At 30.0% G+C, this 21,106-nt stretch overlaps 2 protein-coding genes across 2 annotated transcripts; one reads left to right on the top strand and one right to left on the bottom strand.

Moving 5' to 3' along the window:
* The first annotated feature begins 6,373 nt into the window (after nt 1-6,373).
* LOC105115741 (uncharacterized) lies at nt 6,374-9,644 on the top strand. Its single transcript, XM_011012738.1, has 6 exons — nt 6,374-6,709; nt 6,795-6,850; nt 7,105-7,163; nt 7,295-7,804; nt 8,296-8,473; nt 9,213-9,644. Exons 1-6 carry the CDS (start codon nt 6,565-6,567, stop codon nt 9,360-9,362), a joined length of 1,098 nt encoding a protein of 365 aa, XP_011011040.1. The 5' UTR covers nt 6,374-6,564; the 3' UTR covers nt 9,363-9,644.
* Nucleotides 9,645-10,006: 362 nt separating this feature from the next.
* LOC105115740 (DIS3-exonuclease-like protein) lies at nt 10,007-11,528 on the bottom strand. The gene has a single exon (XM_011012737.1). The coding sequence runs from the start codon at nt 11,144-11,146 to the stop codon at nt 10,940-10,942; it is 207 nt and encodes a 68-aa protein (XP_011011039.1). The 5' UTR covers nt 11,147-11,528; the 3' UTR covers nt 10,007-10,939.
* Between the last annotated feature and the right edge of the window lie 9,578 nt (nt 11,529-21,106).

The following is a 21,106-nucleotide window of genomic DNA, read 5'->3' as shown; positions in this document are numbered from 1 at the left end:
ACTAGTATAGTATAACTTATAGTTTAAGGTATATCTCAAATACTTGAGTAACCCTTTTTATTGCCTTTCAATGTTCTATACTTCTTGAGTACCTTTTTTATTGCCTTTCAATGTTCTATACTTAGATTACTTGTAAATCTACTCCGTTTACTAATTGAGAAAGCAATATTAGACCTTGTGCAGTTTATAACGTGCATTAGACTACCAATTAATCAAGAATATTCTAATTGGTTTGTTCTCTAACCTCCATTCTTGAACAAATATACACTTATATTAATTGGTGTTTTGACAATAATATTGTCATCTTTAGAAAATTTCTCAAGAATTTTCTTAACATAATAAGATTGGAACAATATTAATCTATTAGATCTCTTAGAAGTTTTTATTTGTAATATGACATTTGCAACACCTATGTCTTTCATGTCAAACTTGTTCATTAATATTTTCTTAGTAGACTTGATCATGTGATCATTGTTATCTAAAATTAGTATATTGTTCGTAAAGAGATGTACAATGATATAACCTTGATTGTGTCTTTCATATAAATATATTTATCAACTTCGTTAATTTTGAATTCATTTGACAATATAACTTTGCCAAACTTTTCATGTCATTGTTTGGATACTTGTTTCAAATCATATAATAATTTGACAAGTTTATAGACTTTATTTTCTTTTCCATTGACAACAAACTCCTCAGGTGTTCCATGTAAACTTCCTCTTCAAGGTCACCATTTAATAAAACTACTTCTATATTTATTTGATGTATTTCAAGCTTATAAATAGTTGTTATGGTTATTAATATTCGTATGGAAGTTTTCTTAACACGAGTGAATATATATTAAAATAATCAACACTTTCTTGTTGTTTAAAATCTTTAATAATAAGTCTAGCTTTATATTTATCAATAATCATGCCATCAACTTTCATCATTTTTTTAAAGATCCACTTATGACTTAATGGTTTATTTATAGGAGGAAGATCTGATAGCTCCCATGTATAATTATTCATAATAAATTAAATTTCACTATTAATTGCCTTTTTCTAATAGAAAGCTTATGGGCATAACATTGCCTCAGAGTATGTTTAATGTTTATTTTCTAATAAGTATGTTAAAAAATTAAAACTAAATATTTTGGTTATTTTTTCCTTTTTACTCTTTCTAAGCTCAATTTCTTCATATTCTTAATGATGATGATTACTTAAGCTAGCCTCAATCATTTTTTTAAGTGAATAATTTAGCATATCCTTAAATAATATAGCATTTCTTGATTTCATAATAGTATTCGGATGAATATCTTCAATGCTTGACTTGTGTACATCAAATCGATATGTATTATTATTTTATGTTTATCCGATAAATATGTTTATCCAACATTCATCATTTCTCTTAATGTTTAGACGTTTCACAATGTCATTTTGTTGTGGTGAAGAAGAAGCAGTAGTTTGATGGATAATACTATTTTAAGAGCAGAATTCACTAAATATTGCATTGTATTCGCTATCTCAATTACTTTTTATTACCTTTATTTTTTTGTTAAATAGATTTTCAATCTTTTTCTGGTAATGTTTAAACATTTTAAGAGTTTCATCTTTTGTCCTAAACAAATAGGTATAACAATACCTTATGCAATCATCTATAAAAATAATACAATACTTTTTTTCACCTCTAGTTTGCTTGAACTTTAAATCATCAATATTTGAGTGGATTAAGTCTAGAGATTCACTACTTCTTTTAACTGTTTGAAAAAAAAAGATTTTGTAAATTTTAATTTAAGATAAATTTTACACTTACATTTTTTCTTAAAAATTATACTTGGTAATAATTCATGGTTTATTAATCTTTGAATAGAATTATAATTCACACGACCTAACCTATTATATCATACATCACAAGACTGAAGCAAATAAAAAGAAAAGACATTCTTATTTTTGTTCTCATCATTAGTTACAATGATTATTATCATCTATAAAAATAATATAATATTTTTTTCTACATCTAACTTGCATAAAATTTAAATCACCAATATCTTAGTGGATTAAGTCTAGAGATTCACTACTTCTTTTAACTATTTTTTTTAAATTTTTTTGTGAATTTTGATTCTACTTAAATTTCATACTTATATATTTTCTTAAGAATTATACTTGGTAATAATTAATGGTTTATTAACCTTTATATAGAATTATAATTTATATAACCTAATGTGTTATATCATACATCACAAAATTAGAGCAAATAAGGAAAAAAACATTCTTATTTTTATTCTCATTATTGGTTATAATAGTTATTGTATTCATTTTAAAGAGATCATCACATAGATACATCTTTTCTATAAATATACCACTCTTAGAGAGTATATATTTATCACTCTAAAAAATCATCTTACAACTATTTTTGCTTAACAATGAGTCGGACATTAAGTTCTTTCTAATAACAGTAACATGCAATATATTGTTGAGGATAAAAAACTTTCCAGATATCATCTTTAATGTGAGCTTTCTAACAACCAATACCTTAGAGGTTGATGAGTTTCTCATGTATAATTTTTCTCCATCTATTTTTTTAAATGAAAAAAAATCCTCTTTTCAACGCATATTTGTCTTCTAGCATTAATGTGAATTTACCACTGCTTAAAATTATTGATAAAGTTAACTTAAAAAACAACACAAGACAAGTTCATTTATAAAACTTCATTGGTAAAGTGATCAACTTCAGTGATATTGTCTTAAGCAATCCTTTTTAGGATTTCCTTGCTTACCTTTATTTTTGCAATTTTAGTTAGATGCCAAGTTGTATTGTAGATAAAACATTTGACATTTAACTTCTTATCCATATTTTTACCTTTATAACAAGCTTTTTTTTTTTTTAATTTTTTATTGTGAGACCTTACCACTTGTTCCATAATATTTGCTTTTGAGGCATTCAAAGAGTTGATTTTTTTTGGATAACTTATTATCCTTTTTTATCTTCAATCTCAAAACAAGATCTTCAATTCTCATGTTCTTGCATTTATGCTTAAGATAGTTTACAAAATCTTTCAAAGATAATGATATTTTTTCAATGATGGAAACAACTTAAAAGGACTCCATTAGAGACTTACCTTAAGAATGTATATCATATAAGATGAGTTAAAACTCTTAAACTTGGCTTGTTACAGTCCTTGTATCCACTGTTTTGAAATCTAAAAATTTATCGATTATGAATTTCTTCATACTGACATCTTTAGCTTTGTATTTTTTTGTCTAAAGCTTTCCATAATATCTTTTCACTCTTGATTAAACTATATACATCATATAATGTATTGTCCAACCCATTCAAGATGTAGTTCTTACTCATAAAATTAATATGATTCCATGCATTCACAACCAACACAATGATCAAATTCATTTTCTAATGATTTTGACACTACTTTATTTAAGAACTTTATCAAGTTCAAGGTGGTTAGATAGAGTAACATATTTGTTGCGACTTGTTAAAGTTCAACCTATTGAACCTTTCATATTTCTCACCATAGAAGATGATGGTAAAATCCTCATTGTCAAAGTAGTACTTGCCAAAGCAATATTGATTGATATGACCAAATCTTGAGTATAAGATATGATATAATATCTATAAAAAATATTAGCCAATAATATTTATAAATAAATACTTTAGCTCCATAATAAGCAAGTAATAAAATAAAAACTTATAAAAGAGAAAATTTAAAAATAAAAATATTTAAATTATGTATGATAAAATCCACAAACATTCTTTTTATTGGGTTACTATGTTAAACCCTATTTTGTTCATTGAGATTTATTCCATTATTATTATTTCAATTATGAACTGTACTATATATAAAAATAGGATTGTGTGTATAATATTTTCACTATAAAATTCTTAGGAAAGATTGCATTAGTCACAAACGATCCCGTCTAAAATCCAGTCTCTTTATATAGAACTTTTTAAACCATATTTGTTCACCACACTAATTTTTTGTATATGTGAATAAAACCAACCAGGTAACTTTGATGCCAATCATAGGGAGTATAAGAAAAATAACATAAATTATCATAAACAAGTCAATGATTCACTTATTGAAAGATATAAATCAATAAGATTTATGACATGCATCAAACCATACAAATAGCATGAAAAATAATTTTAGAAGATAAACTATAACTTTAAAACAAAGATATATATCAACCTTTTAAAATTAAATAAAAAGAAAAGAAATTATAACATACCAAAAGGTTATAGATTAAAACATATAAAAAATTATATATTTGAGAATATAATAACTAAAAAGAAAGTAAAATAATAACTTAAATTTTAAAGATACTAAAAACCTCTTTCAAAATTAATCTATGTTATTAATTTCACTATTATTATTTTTTCCATAAAATAAACAAACAAAGTCTAATATAAAAAAAAAATAAAGTTGTAAAATTATAAACCAAAGTTTGTGTGTGTGTGTGTGTGTGTAATAGAGTAGTGAGCAATGATGTTTAGTTTATCATAGCAAAACATGTTAAACATAAAAAAGTTTCAAGAAAAACTTAGAGTTCATACAAGTTTTAATTTATAAGTATGTAAAAGAATAATTAATAGTAAACATGCTTTCAATACAAAAATAATAGTAGAATACTAGCATGCATACCAAGTATATATTCAAATTTAAAATGATATAAAAACAAAGTAAAAAACCTAGCATATATTAATAATAAAATTAACTATGCTTAAATTAAAACAAGAAGGGTATTTACTTGTTAAAATATTTTATAATAATGAATCTTTTGTTGTATGATAAATCATTTGTCTTTAAAACTCTATTATTCTTCACTTGTGGAACTAGGATATTTGCAATATACCTCCTATAATTTCAACATCACCACCTTGATTTAGATGCACTTCTAAATAAGGTATTTGAATCAAAGATTATATAACTCAAATATCTCTTAACAAGATGAACCAAAACTTTAGATTTGAGAGAAAAATCAAAGCATAGAAAAGAAATAAAACAAAAAATTATATGAGGAAAAGAGTGTCAAATCTAAAAAATTCAAGTAAAAAACTCTTCGTTCATCACTTTTTCTATAGTAAGTTTTGGAAGTTAAAAGGTTGAAGAATTAATAAGGATTAGTTCTCGCCATTACCAACTTTTAATTAGTCACCATAAATCAATAATTAAATTTAAAAAAACAAAAAAAAATTAATTAATTTTTTTTTCACCCATAATTTATTTTAATATAAACAAATTATAAATAACATTTAAAATATTTCATTAAGTTATAAAGACTTGTCAAATGCTTTAATTTGAAATGTCAAAACAAGTGTAGATCCATTATAAAAGAAAATTTTAATGGAGAATCAACAACAAAGAAAATAGAAGTTAAGAGTTAAAAAACATTCGGTTATCATGTTCTTAGAGTAAAAACAAATATCTAGGTATTGTTATTATTTTTTTAGTGAAAAAAATTAAACAATGTAAAAATTAATTTGATGTGACTCTATTATCTTAGTTGATTCAAAGACAACTTAAATAATCAGTAAAAATATAATTTAATTCAAAATAAATATTTAAAATGATATCTTTTTAATAAACATTGAAACAACAATATATTGGATTGATGCAGGTCAACCCATCAATCCACATACCAAGTTATGAGATTATGATAACCCCATAAAAAAATTAAAATAAATTATGAAACATAATTTTTAACAAACCAATGTTAAAGGATGAAATTGAGAAAAAACAAATAAAAAAAGAAAAAAAAATCCAAGTCAACCTTGATTAACCTGTCAAACCTAAAACTCGAGTTATGAGATTAGAATAATCTAATAAAAAAATTAAATTAAATTATTAAGTACAATTCTCAATTGACTTGGTGTTAAAAAATAAAATTAAAAAAACATTAATAATAACTCGAGTCAACTTCAGTTAATTCATCAAACATATGACTCGAGCTATAAGATGATAATAACCTTATAAAAATAAATCAAAACTAAATTAAAAAGTTTAATTTTTAATTAATAAACAAAAATAAAAAACAAAAAAAAACAAAGAAATTAATAATGTTACGTGAGTAGGGGTGGTGTAAAACCCCCCTCCCCATTGTTAATATTTAATATTCAAACAGGCGCTAACTAGGACGTGGATGGAGGGGTGATATTTTTTTTAGGAAAATTTGATAAAACCAAAAACATTTAGGACTGAAATGATAATAGGATAATGTCTAAATTTCAAGTTCCCCATGGTAACAATCGCCAAATCGCAACGCTAGTTTTAGTTGTGGGTCCCACAAATCCAACGGTTCCCTGCCATTAATCGCATGAATATTATTTAGAGTAGACTTTATTTATTTATTACTATAAATCCTTTAACGGTCACCAACATAGACAAACACTTGCTCCACCACCTTTCGACCTCAGACTCTGCATTAACGGTCACATTTCTTACACCATCTCTTACATCCGTCACAGTTTTTTTAGTTCTTTATCTCTCTCTCTAGGACCCTTCCTCTCCTCAGCTGTACTAATTTTGCTCCATTTCTGGGCCTCACTCTTTTTTTTTTCTTCTCTGCAATGGAACCAGAAAAAATAGATTGGAAGAGAATAGACTCTGTCTTTGTAGAAGATAGATTGTATGAGAACGTAAATGCACCCAGATGGTTTGATTTCTTTGCTCCTGAAGATTCCATAGATGATGAAGCCTGGTTTTGCAGACCTGGTATGCACTCCTTCAAATACCTGACAAGTTTTTTTCCCCATGTTTTTCTTAGTCTCTCTCATGTTTTACTGTCTCCCTGTTGCAGATTGTAACCATCCAAAGACAGCTGAGGATTTCTTTAAAACCACACCAACTTCTAAGGTTTTTTTCCCCTTAATTTCAAAGTCTCCAACCTTTTTTTTCTTCATTTACCTATGTTTGTACTAGATAAATAGCAACCAATTTAGCTCATCTGTGATTGAGGTTAAATCTTGCATTTCTTTATTTAATCTGAAAAAAATATTAATTATGAGTCTCAAATCTTCTTTCCTAGTCCCTTGTTTTTCTCAGTTACCAAAAAGTTCAATTAATTGAAAGTTACTTGACTCTTTTTTGGTTGAATTGTTCTGGATCAGTTTTCAAGCTCAGGTGACAAAGCTAGAAGTAGAACCCCTCTCAGCGAGAAGAATCGAAGGTACTCACAAAGCAAACCCGCGTGAAGTTTTAAATTTTCTATCATTTCAAGTTTTTCCTTATTTAACAAGAAAGAGTTCAATATTCAAGCAACTGTCTTAAAAGTTCTCTTCTTTTTTTCTCTGGGTTTAGAGATGCAAAATCGAAGAGAAGGGAGCAAAGTCAGTCTTCATTTACATCATACAATTACAAAGTTAGATTCAATCAGGATAGCGAAAATCGGGATCCAAATTTGTCAACACCAACGAATCACCATGAGTCTACGAAAGAAATGATCAAGTCAAGCAGTGAGAATAATAAACCTGTGGATGATGTACCACAAGCCAGGGAGGCACCACGGCTAAAAAGCACGTTATCGGCAAGGAATTTGTTTGCCGGGAAAGATAAATTAGGTCATATTACTGAGTTTTGCAGTGAATTGAAGAAGATGGCGACGAGAGCGTGGGAAAAAGAGAGTTTGAATCAGAGGGAGAGTCAAGTGGGGGAGAAGAAAGATGGGGTGTTCGTGAGTGAGGGTTCTAGAGAGGTTTTAAGAGAGTTGAATGTGAAGGAGAAAGAGAGCAAACCATTGCTTGAAAAGGATGGAGAGAAATCCGGAGGAAATGAGAAAGGAAGTGTCAAAGAGAAGCAATGGAAGAAGAAGTAAGTTATTTCTCTCTATGCTAGTCCTTTTCAATTTGTACATAAGCAGTTAGCTTGAATTGTGTAGAGGAGGATCTTAGTTTTGAAATTTCAAGGATTATGGTTCTTGTTTTTTTAATATTTGGGGTAGATTTGAATTGATTAAGGTTTACCCATATAATTTTGTGTCATTGCAACAAATTAAAGTGGGTTTTCTCAGATTAAAGTGAGGTGTAGTGGCCAAAAGAACTTGTGCAAAGTTCATTTATTATGGCTGTTGACTCGTGGATTCTTCCCAGAGCTTAAAGATTTCCATCGAACATAAACAGATGGCTTAAAGCCTGACTTGCACTCTTTTGTCCTAAACTAACTAATACTTGGATGTTATTCAAGTGTGTATACATGTTCAGCACGGGCGATTTGAGAGTGAACTTGTAAAGATTTGTGATTGACATCCGACTATTCTATGAAGATATTTCAAGGTGCTAAACTTTAATTGTTGAATTGCGCAGAAGAGATGATGATGCAGAAAACATACCGGTACCTTTGAATTTGGCAAATGTGAAGAACAAAGGAGAGGAGCGGTTGTTGCAAATTAGGACCAATCCGCCTTCACCTCAATGCTTTTCTGCCAATCGTGCACCCACCAAAACTACTACCCCTTCAAAGGCTTCCAGGTCCAGGCTTACGGTATGCGATGCAACTGTTTTCATACTTGGTATTGAACTTTTTGTTGTAGGGGTTTAAGGGGGAAGTTAATAATGATATTGACAAACATGGAAAACGATAGAGTTTGACTGCAGGTTTGTGCATTGAATCAGATATATTGCTTGTTTCTTCTTACTAGTCTCCTTTTTTGCATCAAGTAAAATGAGAGGAATGTCAAGGATAAACATTAGGCTAGAATTTGTTTAACAACTACTGAACTGATAGGCATTAATAAATGTAATGAATATGCAAATTGAATGCTTCCCAGCACTTCTATTGGGGATTCGTTCACTGCAATAGTCACTAAATTTCGAACAAACATGTTGATTTCGCCATTTAACACGATGTATGGATGTATGCACCTATGGAACCATAATTAAAATATGGATGTATGGATGTATGCACCTATGGATTCTCAGTTAATTTGGAACGTATCATCATTCCCCTAAGGACAGCAACTCTTCGCTTAGGCCAGACTAAAACCTCTGTTGTATTCTTCCACACTATCCACATTGAGATTCAAGCACGTTTGGTCCTACCTTCATCGTAGTCCTATATTGTTTGTATAATCTAGTGCTGAAGTCCTAACTGCACTTTTTTGTTAATTTGATTCAGTAGTTGTCTCACTAGTGTATTATGATTTTTCGGTTAGAAAAGAAGGAACAGTGCACTTGCTAATTTGCATTGTAGCTAAGACGTGTAACTAGCTAAGTCTATGTAGGTAAGGGGGATGCTTGAAGAATTGGAGGATAAGGAGATCACAAAGGAGGAAACTGACGGCAAAGGCAGAAGTATTTTTACTGCCGATGGAAGAGAATCAAGAGTTTTGGATGTTTTCTGGTTCCTAAAGCCCTGCACGCACTCCAGCTGAAATGTGGAACCCCCGCTCCCTCTCCAGCTAATCCAAAATTCATTGTTTTAAAGATTTTTTTTTCTTTAGCCCAGCTGAAACTCGTCATTACACCTTGTTTTTTTGTTATCCATACAACACCTCACATTCTTTAATTCTTGTTCCTTGCTTGATCTGATTCATTCGATGTCAATAAGAGAAAAGTATAAGAAGCAAATTCAAATTCATTACAGCAGATAAAATTTGTATTTTTGAACTCCCAAGACATACGAGTGATGCAAAACGCACCATTGGTTCGTATTATTTGGGGTTGTTGCTCTTCCATGGCTATGCTTGCCAAGATGACTTATTTAAGCATTTCATTATCCATCAAGAAAGAAAGAAGGAAGAGGGTATAAACACCAAGCAGCAGATTGACGCATTTTTGTTGTTTACATATGAAGACAGAAGAATTTCACAAATGTTATACGGCAGAACAATAATTCAATGATCAGTCCCACGAGTTGCGTGTCTTTCAAACTAGCATGAGAACAAAAAAGATGAAACAACGACACATAAAAGCACCATTCCTTGTTGGTGTTGGTTAAGCTTGAGCACCGGATTTGCAGAAAACTTCACATTTTGGAAAGGATGGACACTGGTGGGTTTTTTTTTTTTTTTCCCTCATCTTCGGAGGCAGCTTTCATAGGACATACTGTTTCTTATATCTTTATCAATTACAGAGTGTCTATTAAAAGAATCAGCTGGGAGTCCTTTGTGTCATCTCAAATCATGCCTAACCACCTCTCCTGTGAAAATCTTTCGGTGCTAAGGTCTTTCTGTATGTGTCTCTCTTCCTTGCGTATATACTACGAGTTTAGCTCTTGAACATGATCGACTGCACAGTTTGCAATAATGGCTAAACCCCAAACCTTGCCATCCGATTTTAGACATACCGATGTAAAAGCTGCCGTGTTTTTTGTCCTAACAAAAAAGAAACCCACGGACATCAATTGCGTTCTCTCTTTGTTTTTGTCTTCGCTTCTGTTTTGGATGGATTGCAAATATAACTTACACGCTAACCAGTAACCACTCCCTCATTTTATATTTGGTTCTTCGTCTCCCAGAACATTATTGCGTTCATCCCAATTCCCAGTTTCGATGATTTTATAATGGGAAAGAAGATGTCTCCATTTTTATCCCCTCCTTCGGAAATTAATGTGCTTGCAAATGACTTTCTTTTTCTTCTTCTTTTTAGCAAGAGTCAGATGAAAGTTTTGAAAAATTAACAAAGATTGCCCTAGAGAACAAACCCAAAATCCCGAATTCTGCTTCATGTTGACTGATAACAAAAGGCAAACCCCATCTCCAAAACCTTACTCTTCACATGGACAAGGAACCCAGGAAGGGAGAAAACCATCCTTTATTTACTCTTAATTTATATAGCATCCTTATAACAATCCTCAAGCTTTTCTCTATAATTCGTAATCCCGCACAAAATCATAAACACATCCAACAAAATTAAAATTAAAGTAACAACAACTTATTGCAATCTACATCAGTTCTAAGACCATAAAAATAAAGCAGATAAGAAGAAGGATGTACATGAACACCCTCTTCTACCCTAGCCTGAAATTGCAAAGCAAGATATCCAAGAACCTAGACCACGCGTGCCTTGCACGAGGATAGAGTCTCGTGGTATAAACTCTTGACTCCCTTAACAGACCTTCCATGGTTTCCACAAAGAGATTCAAGCTCCTCATAGGTGGAATGTACAAAGTCAAAGGCACCGCAGAGAAAGCCACCGTAAAGAAAAGCTGCAACATCTTAAAGCCAAAGCCACCAAAAGAGTTGTTTTTTTAAAAAAGCCAAACTATACACGGCTCTCGGTTATTGATACAAATATTTGGAGTTCCAAAGACAAGAGGGAGAGAGGTTTGAGCTCTTTGGATTTCTTGGTAGATCTTGTGCAAGTTTTGAGGGTGGAAGGATTTTGAGATTTTGGAGGGTTTGTAGATTTGCAGAACTCTTTATTGCAGGAGGGTCAAGGAAAGAGAGAGATCGGACAGAAGGGAAGTTCTGGAAATCTAAAGAAGTTCAAAGATTGAAATGTTCTTGCCTCTACAAGATAACGACAAAATAAACAAGAAACTTGAAGAAAAAAATAGAACAGCACGGGTACAAGTGCAGGACTAGTAGTTGGGCTGGGTGTGGAGGGCTGACTTTTAATTGTATTTTTGACTTTTCCTTTTTTGGTTTTTATCCTAATTCATCAAGTTTTTCCTGGTTATGACTTTGAACAGTGGATTGTTCATAGTTTTATTTTTGTCTGGTAGTAGCAGTACTGATCAAATTTCAGATTTAATTCAAATCTGATGATGATGATTTTGTTATTTTTTTTTATTAATATGTGGTTTGAAATAGTTTGAATGTATTTTAATTAATTTTAAAATTAATAATTATATAAATTTTTAATAATTTTAAAATTTATATAATTCAAATCGGTGATATATCCAAAACAAATTTATAAATAATATTATCATAAATATGAGCGACACGAATGATATGATATGATAAATTAATAATAGATAAAAAATTATTTTTATATTAAAAAATATTAAATTAAATTTTTATATTAAAAATTAGATGTATGCCAAAAAAACCATTCCTCTAAAGGACTGGAAGAGCATTTCCATCAACCATTCTGTACTGCTTGAGGAGTGGCAGTATGAACTTATGGAGTGGCGACATCATTCCCCCCTTCCATCGTCCATTCTAAATTCAGTTTTGACCGGTGGATTGGTTGGTAGGAAGGAGAGCAGCCTTGTTTGTTGTACACGTACTTGAGTATCCACAGGTGGCCCGTGCTCTACCACATATCGGACCAAATTGTTTTTAAATATATAAAAAGATAAAATTGTTAAGAGCATATAGAATTTCTTGATAATATTACTTAACCTAGCCAAGCAGGTACTTAGCAATTCGTTCAATTTAATTTTTAATTCAATTATATAGAAGCTATTCCGACTTAAATTAATTGATTTGATTAATTTAAGTATAATTTTAATAACTAATAAAAACATAATTTAATTTTAAAAAATCTTCAATATAATAATTTTAAAAAATATTAATTTAACAACTGAAAAAGCAAAACATTATTTGTATGATTCCCCTTTTACCCTTTAGTTTTTGTTAATTAATAATAATAATAATAATAAGAGAGAGTTTTTTGGGTTGTATTTAAAATTGTCGAATACAACTAAAAAAAATTGAATGTAATAAACCAAATAAAATAAATTATTGATTTCATTGCAAGAGATATATTAACCCTCATTTGGGAGTACAACCCAAACAGAGGTTTACTAAAATATAATATTTTTATTTAAAATTAATTTTTTATATTTTTGGTTCGTTTTGATATGCTGATATAAAAAATATTTTAAAAAATAATCATAATTATAATCTCAAACATCCCATTATAAAAGCAAATAAGAATGGTTTTCAATGATATATATTATAAATACAACTAAAAGACTTTGAGATAGTTTAACTATTCATATAAAATAATAAATATAAAATAATGAATCCTGACTAAAAGACTTTGAGATAGTTTAACTATTTATATAAAATAATAAATATAAAACAATGAATCCTGTTTTAGTTAAAATTTTATATATATATGTTAAAATTTTATATCAACCTTGTGTGATAATTGAATTAGTTAATGTGTAACGCTATTTAGATGAGGTCACAAGCCATTTATATTTTTTATCCTTTTTTTTATGTTTGATTTTTTTATTTTATTATTTAATATGAAAGTTTTATTTAATTTAATTTTTTAATATTAGGTTGATAGTAAATCGATTTTCATGTTTTTTTATCATACAATAAGATTAAAAAAAATCAATTCAACCTAATAGAGTCTATAATCTGATATATACGTTTTACGGGCTAACTAGACTTAACCTAACTTTTTTTTCTTTGAACTTGCTAAACTGAAAAGTTCATGTTAGGACAACATTATTACTTTAAATTTAATGATACTATAAAAAAACATTTCTATTATTTAGATAATTTTTTTTAAAGTTTTAAAATTTTTTGGCCCAACTTATTGTGATTGTGTGGACGATAAAACTAATCGTATATATAACATGTGGCATATTTAAATATGCAAGATCTAATGAAATATTATATAAATGGTAGTTGTAATATAACATGATGTGTTCAATTGGATGAGGGAGGTGATGATGTGGATGACATTGATACGGACATGAAGGATTTGGTTGTTAATGATGTTGATATAAAGATTCCTTACAAGAAGTTACAATTTGTTTATTTTTCTTTTCAAAGTAGCATAAAACATAAAATTAAAAAATTAAAAAAATAATATATTTTAATAAACAACTACTAATAAAATAAACAATGTCTTAAACAAGTGCTATTATTATTAGTATTTGTATTAAACAACACTAATAACAATAATGATTTTTTAAACATCAATGTATTCATTGTACACTTCAATTGATTCCAGCAACAATGGTAATTCATAAATTCTAATTCATTTTTTGTTTAGAATATATTCTTAATAAAATGTATTAAAAAAAAGGGATATAAGAAGAAGGTTGGGAACTTCACTAGAAAAAAAAAATCTCTTTATATATCTTTTTTTTTCTTAATATTAAATATTTTTTGTTGAATAATTATCAACTTCACTCGTTGTTGACTGAAATTAAAATTGAAAAAATAAAACATGAGAAAAAAATTAAAAAAGAAGGAAAATTTAATAGAAAAAAGAAAGGAAAAAATTTCCAACTTTCAAAACATATAGAAAAAAACAAAAGGGAAATTGAAAAACATAATTTACAAGGAAAAATGGCAATATAATCTAGCAACTTTATCAGCTCATAAAGCAACATTTAATTTTAAAAAACCATGTAATGGCTTCACAATTATAGCCTTGTCTCACCTAACATTTTTAATCCAACAAAGGCCTTATCATCTTCGATTTTTTTTTTTTTTTGTATAAAAGCCCACAAGACAAAGCCCTTTAACGATAGAAAAAGAGGATGACGTTGTTAGGCTCTCAAAGAGAAGCGGATGGTACTAGAAGAATAATCTTTACATAAAACAAAAGCAGTTTCTTTGATACCCTAAATCATGCAAAATTTTCTCTAGTTTATATCTTTGTTATGTCCATTAAAAGTTAATTTGGTGGTTGAAGTTTATTAAATAGTTAATTTGCGAGGCAAGAACTTTCACTGGTTTACAGGTTTAAGCATGATTTTGTATTTTTGTGCTAAAATGTTGACAGATATATGTTATAGTAGACTAAAATATTTTTTTTATTGATATAAACACGATTTAAAATTACAATTCTCTTCAAATTATGCTATTTTTTCTAAAAAAAATTAAATTAAATCTTTTTAAAATACTTTGTTATAACAGTTGCATTTTGTTTTTTTTTTAAATCAAACTTACAAGTGAAAATAATCGGAGTACTAATGGGTACCAAATTATTGATGAAGATAATTTTAAAAATTATTGTACTATGACATTAACGAAGAAACAAAAAAGAATGTGGGATATGATAGTGCATTAGAAATTGAAGAAGCTGCATTGATAAAATCATCAATATAAATTGAAGAAGTTGCATTGATAAAATCATCAATATGATTGATCCCTTCATCCAAATACGTTAACTTGAAATGCTAAATTTGAATTAAAATGACTTATAGGACAATAGGACATGTGCTTGTGATTTATTGCATACAGACACTCTCTAGTCAATTGGTAGTTATTTCCTCAAAATTAATCAATGAAATACAAGTGCTTGTTTTATAAATCACTTTAATTAAAATTTAATGTTTCAAGTTAACAAATTTGGACGGAGGGATCAATTTTATCTCTGAACCAAAATCTTAAAGATCCAATTATATTTATTAGAATTACTGGTTTTTATTTGCAAAAAATGCAATTCCTCAAAATAAAAAGTGTCATTTAACCATTTTTATTTTTTAAATATATTCTAAATAATTTGATGGAACAAGAGTAGCCAAATGTAGCTACAATTCTAGAGAATCTCATGATAAGAATGACTAAAGTTGTAACTCAAAACTATGTCCATACCTTAATAGTAATTTATGATATTGTTATAGTATAAATTTGTAACAACCCCAATTTTTCTACATTCTTTTTTGCAATATATTGGAAATTTTCAGGTAAATGTTTTTAGACAAGTTCCACTAAAATTTCAGCAAAGTCTTTCCTATATTGATAGGTCCCAAGTTATCAACATATACTCTATTTACACTTCTAATATCTCACATCTCATAATTCAAAATCACAACCCAATCATTTTAGGTCTCAACCCAACTTATTATCATCAACACAACATCTTATTCAATAATATCATATAATGTAGTTCAAATGAAATATTCAATTTCAACTATAAACATGCATGGTCAAATAGGTACTAAGAGTTTCAATCATTAGATTAAAGACATACATTCAAATTTACGGATTAATATTACATCTCAAGTTTTAAGAGATAAGTCTTTTAATTTACAAATAATTTACATGGTTAAAAGTAAAAGATAACTAAACTAGTATTTCCCTTGACGTGACCCTGATGGACCTGGAAATAGAAATTAACATGTACACATAAATATAAAAGATAGTAACAAGCAATAACAATGGCAGACAATAGTCTATACGAAATTTCTTTTGATACATAACATTAGGCATAAACCTTTTTTACAACATATATTTTCCATCTATTGATAATATCCAATCTCATTTGCCAAGAATAATTCTATCTTGAAAATCTCAACACAACTCAAACGGTTTGCAAACATCATCTCCTTATAAATCAATTCTCACTTGATACTAAGATATTTCTCTTTTGGTATCATTAGTTTATCTCATTCTTTTGGAATAATCAATCAATATTTTTCCTTTTCTGAATTTGTTGTTAGAAGGTAATCACCGAAATTAATAAATCTCATTAGTATCATTAGTCTTCTAATATTGGGCTAGACTAATCAATTTAAGGAATACCGGCACCGATGAAACTTCATCGATACCATTAGCAATCCAAACCTGGATAGCTAATCAATGTCATTTGATTCTTCCATTCATACCGAACCCCTTTCATTTTTCTTATTAACATCATATGCATTGTAACCACGGTTGCCAAGTATCATAAACAATGATAATAACAAATGTCAAGGTTAGAGGTTCCACTAATGGTATATCAAACAAGTATAGTATAAACTCTTATTATTGAATTGGAAACCACACACAAAGGAGGTTCCAATCAGATTATATATTGTTAACATGATTACATTAGTCATCTTATTCAATTAATGCTAATACTTGTAAATCTCGTCAAGCATTCATGATTATAACTTATGTTAACAACAAATCAAGTTCCTTTCATAGCTCAGGTGTCGGTTATACCATACATTATGGGCTATGAAAGTGCCAAGCATTTGTTGTACCAAGTGTTATACAACATAAATCAAGATTAGTCATTTAACAAGCAAAGTATTAAAGAGTGAACAAGATAGCAAATATAAAACATGTTAGTATCAAACATTAAAGTCCATATTAAGTTTACATTATACTTATTCTTACACCATTAGTGTAACCTTTTCACCTTGACATAATTAACTTAGCTAGACATAATGAAAGAAAGCAAAATAGATAAACAAAATAAGAACATAAAAGTTAACTAAGTAAAGGAAAGGAAATGAAAGGCATAAACTTAATATTAATGAAAACAAAGCATAAAAAATACAAAGAGAGAAAGGAAGAGCATGATCTTGATCTGGAAATCAAGATGCCTAAATGCATGGCAAATGCCTCCTTTTATAGGCCAAAAATGGGAACTATTGATTTGATGACTAATTGATAAGTGGGTGACCAACTTTTGACTTGGTGACAATCCTTATCTTCTCTTGTCTGCCCAAAACGTCATTGATAACGTCAAAATTGGAGCCAGTTGTAAACATGAAAGTTGTAGGCAATTGTCTCAGCTTTCTTGTGTAAAAATTTCAGCTCATTTGGACTTCTAGAACTCCAGATATGGCCAAAATACCGAATAGTGCTCGGGCTGGAAGACAGATTCGGGCTTCTTTGTTGTTGCTACAATTTGGACTTGATAATGGCCTTTTTAGATCTTGGGCTCCATATGAAAGTTGTAGGCCTATGTCTTACCTTTCCATCCATATAAATTGGACCTAAATCTGAGATCTGTAGCTCCAGATATGACCCAATTACCGAACAGTGTTCCGGTTTGGATTGCACCGACATCTCTTTTCTAAGTTTGGCCATCTCTTTATCCTTGCAATTTAAGTTCTTCAAGTCATCAATCAATCCTTTCATTTATGTGATAGGCCTGCATTAAAAATAGACATTTACCATAAATTATAGGTATCTTATATTATTAGATACATTATTATAAAACATATTTTAGTTAAGGAGTTATTGATACTTCAAGTGCAAAATGATGATATAAAACCATGATAAAAATGCACTTTTAAGTACTAATCACACCCCCCAACCAGCTTATTACTAGTCCCTAGTAATCAAAGCGTTAAAATAGAAAACAAATTTGCAAATTTCACAAAGCAAGGTATTCATCATTTAACTTCCATTAATCTATCCAGATAAACAAACTCTCATTAAATTTATATATCTGCTCAATACCACTTAACAAGATATTAATAAACCTTTCTTTTGTGCTCAATGTATCAACACATAATTATGGGGCTTTTCTTGGAAGAAAACAAAATTTTTGTTCTAATGTTTAAGGTTAACTTCCTTGGGTTGGGATTATTATTTTTGTCTTTTTTTTTTAATGTATATACATATAATTTAAAAATATCATGCATCTTTAACCCATGTAATGAGCTTTCAGCTAATGACTCCCAGACCAGTTGGTATTAGGGCATTAGGTGTTAAGACACCCCTACGAGCTTAGTAACTCGGGTCGCAGATACTGATATGTAGATAGTGCAATGTTTGATTCCTTTAAGCTTTTCTCCTCAACCCATGTAACAAGCGTTGGGCCAATAGCTCCCAAGTCAGTTGACTTTAGGGTATTAGGTGTTAAAACACCCCTTCGGGCTTAATTGCTTAGGTTAGGGAGGCTACGAAACCAAACTTATCTACATTTTTATTATCATCATTTTTTTTTTCTTTTTTTTTTTTTTTTTTTTTTTTTTTTTTTTTTTTTTTTTTTTTTTTTTTTTTTTTTTCTTTTTAATTATATACAATCCCTTTCCCTTAGTTGTTACCTTTAACAAAAGAACATAAATAATGTAATAATCCAATATGCAACCCACAATCATATGTTAAAGTGTGTGTGTGTAAATTAAGGTTTAAGAATACATGTTAAATAAGTATATGAGCAGAATTAAGTGGTAACAATACGAGAGTTTGTAAACCTGAATATTTCAGGAAGTATTATAATAGACCTTGTTAAGAATGGTTACTAAGATGCGTCTCAAGAGTCACTTTAACAAAAGAACTCCTTTACTCTGCCATCCTAGTAACAACAATTATGCACATGCTTTATGAAATGAAAAACAAATTTTTTTTTTTATCAACTACTACCCTCTCCCCCCAACCAAAACGAGACATTGTCCTCAATGTTCTAAGGTAGAAAGATAGAGTATAAAAGATATCACCTGAAATAACGAACACTGACAAAACCTGAAACACACTGAAACAAAAATAAGAAATAACAAAACATAATAATAAAACCAAAAGACACAAAAATTCACAAATGAAGGCTCAAATCCAATCTAAGCTTTTTACGGCTTTCCTTAGATGACCAATTTATGCGACTCATGGAAGGATCAATCACAGGAATGAAAGATTGTAGTTGGTCAATCAATTGTTCAGCAGTAGTAGCAGAGATTATGATTTGTCGTGCAGAAGATGTTAGAAATTCCTGTTCCACAGCATGATCAAGAAAAGACAACAACTTATCATAATAACCATTAACATTTAACAAACCTATGGGTTTATGGTGAATGTGCAATTGAGCCCAAGAGGAAATATGAAAGATCTCTTCCAATGTGCCTAGACCACCTGGTAAAGCAATGAAGACATCAGCATGGTTAAGCATTGCATTCATTCGAGCCGACATTGTGGAGACCTGAAGTTCCTCTCCAATTGTTTTTCCAATGATGTCCCCTTGTGCTAAAGCTCCGGGGACGACCCCCAAAACTTGACTACCTCCTAAAAATGCAGCTATTGACACACCTCCCATTAACCCAAGACTGCCTCCCCCATATACTAAATGAATCTTTCTCTCAGCTAGCACCTGACCAAGATGATTTGCTGATTCTAAAAACTCCTTTTCTTTCCCAGGACTAGATCCACCGAAAACACAAATATTTCTTATATGATGACTTGAGGAACTTGCCATTTCTACACACTTTTGTATTTGTTGAATATATGGGTTGAGTAGAAATGAAAGGAAGGAAGAGGGGATTTTATAGATGAGAAATTAAAAAGCTAATCAAACCACCAATATGTAGGTCAGTTGGAGTCTCACACACACTCTTTCTCTCTCTTTATTTATTTCTTTTTTTTTTAAAAAAAAAGCATATGTATAGGTGGTTGTGATTGTGGCTCACATCTTCCTTTGGTTTTACGTCCAAGAACGGCTTAAACGCCCTCTATGGGTCGGGGATAGGCTTCCTATCTAGTTTTCTTAAAAACTAGCAAACAGGGTCTTTTTTAGTCAGATTCCCAAGACTATGTCAAGCATGTTCTTTATGAAGATGGGTTCATAAGTCATGAATTGCACGATACTTATCTTGACTATGATGAGACTTAAGAGTCAATAGAAGATTATCTAAAGACTCTCTGTGTTTTGAAATAAAACCCACCTTTTGACAATTTTCACAGTTTTTACGGAATGCGTGTGACTCCTTGAATATGGTGGGCCAGTAAAATCCACTTTGTAAGATTTCTACAGTCCTCTTTTTTGACGAGAAATGATCCCCACGTGCCTTAGAGTGATAAAATTTAATGAAATTACTTACCTCATTATCGGGAAAGCATCTTTAAAATATTTGATCAGGACGATAATTGAATAAGGGTCATCCCAATAAAAGTTTTGCACGTTGCTCAAAAATTTTTCTTTTGTCTTCGGTACTCCAGTGAGCTGGCAAAAATCCTGAAGCAAGAAACTTGATATTTTTAGCAAACCAAGGCATTGAACTAAGAGAAAGTAGAGATTCATCAGGAAAGTAATCATTGATTGGTGTAATATCGGGTGTCGAATCTGTTGTCACTTTTGATAAAAGATCCGCATCAACATTTTCAGTGCTTTTTTCATCATCGATGTCTTCCTGATTGGTCATGGCATGAGGAAATGGAAGTGTTGGCAGGGAATCAGTCTTTTCCTTGCAATATTCAGATTCAACCCCTTCCTTACCCTCAGAGATTGACTCATAATCTTTCTCACAATGTTCAAAAGTGGGTTTCTTAATAACCTTACCACTGCGAAGAGTAGTGACTGATTTGACTTGATCCATGTGTTGGCTTCCGGAACTACTTGCATTTGCAATGTATTGCCCCTTGGGATTTTGTTGTGGTTGAGATGGAAACTTACCTTTCTCTTGGAAACTGAGAGCATATGTTAATTTTGCAAGAGTATCTTTAAAATCTATCATGTTTTGAGCAAGTTGAGTATTGATTGTCTCTTGCTTTTCAATGAATGCATGCAATGTTTCCTCAATATTTCTTCTAGAAGGTGGAGCATAAGG

The sequence above is a fragment of the Populus euphratica genome, unplaced genomic scaffold (assembly GCF_000495115.2).
Source record: "Populus euphratica unplaced genomic scaffold, PopEup_1.0 scaffold763.1, whole genome shotgun sequence".
NCBI classification, from domain to species: Eukaryota; Viridiplantae; Streptophyta; class Magnoliopsida; order Malpighiales; family Salicaceae; genus Populus; species Populus euphratica.
The sequence above is the reverse complement of the archived record's forward strand: the minus strand, read 5'-3'. Positions and strand labels throughout refer to the sequence as shown.

Bases quoted from the DNA above. Each gene is read 5' to 3' on its own strand.
- LOC105115741 (XM_011012738.1), top strand. From the start codon at position 6,565: ATGGAACCAGAAAAAATAGATTGGAAGAGAATAGACTCTGTCTTTGTA. The intron at 6,710-6,794 runs GTATGCACTCCT...TCCCTGTTGCAG, and splicing joins AGCCTGGTTTTGCAGACCTG to ATTGTAACCATCCAAAGACA. The intron at 7,164-7,294 runs GTACTCACAAAG...CTCTGGGTTTAG, and splicing joins CTCAGCGAGAAGAATCGAAG to AGATGCAAAATCGAAGAGAA.
- LOC105115740 (XM_011012737.1), bottom strand. From the start codon at position 11,146: ATGTTGCAGCTTTTCTTTACGGTGGCTTTCTCTGCGGTGCCTTTGACT.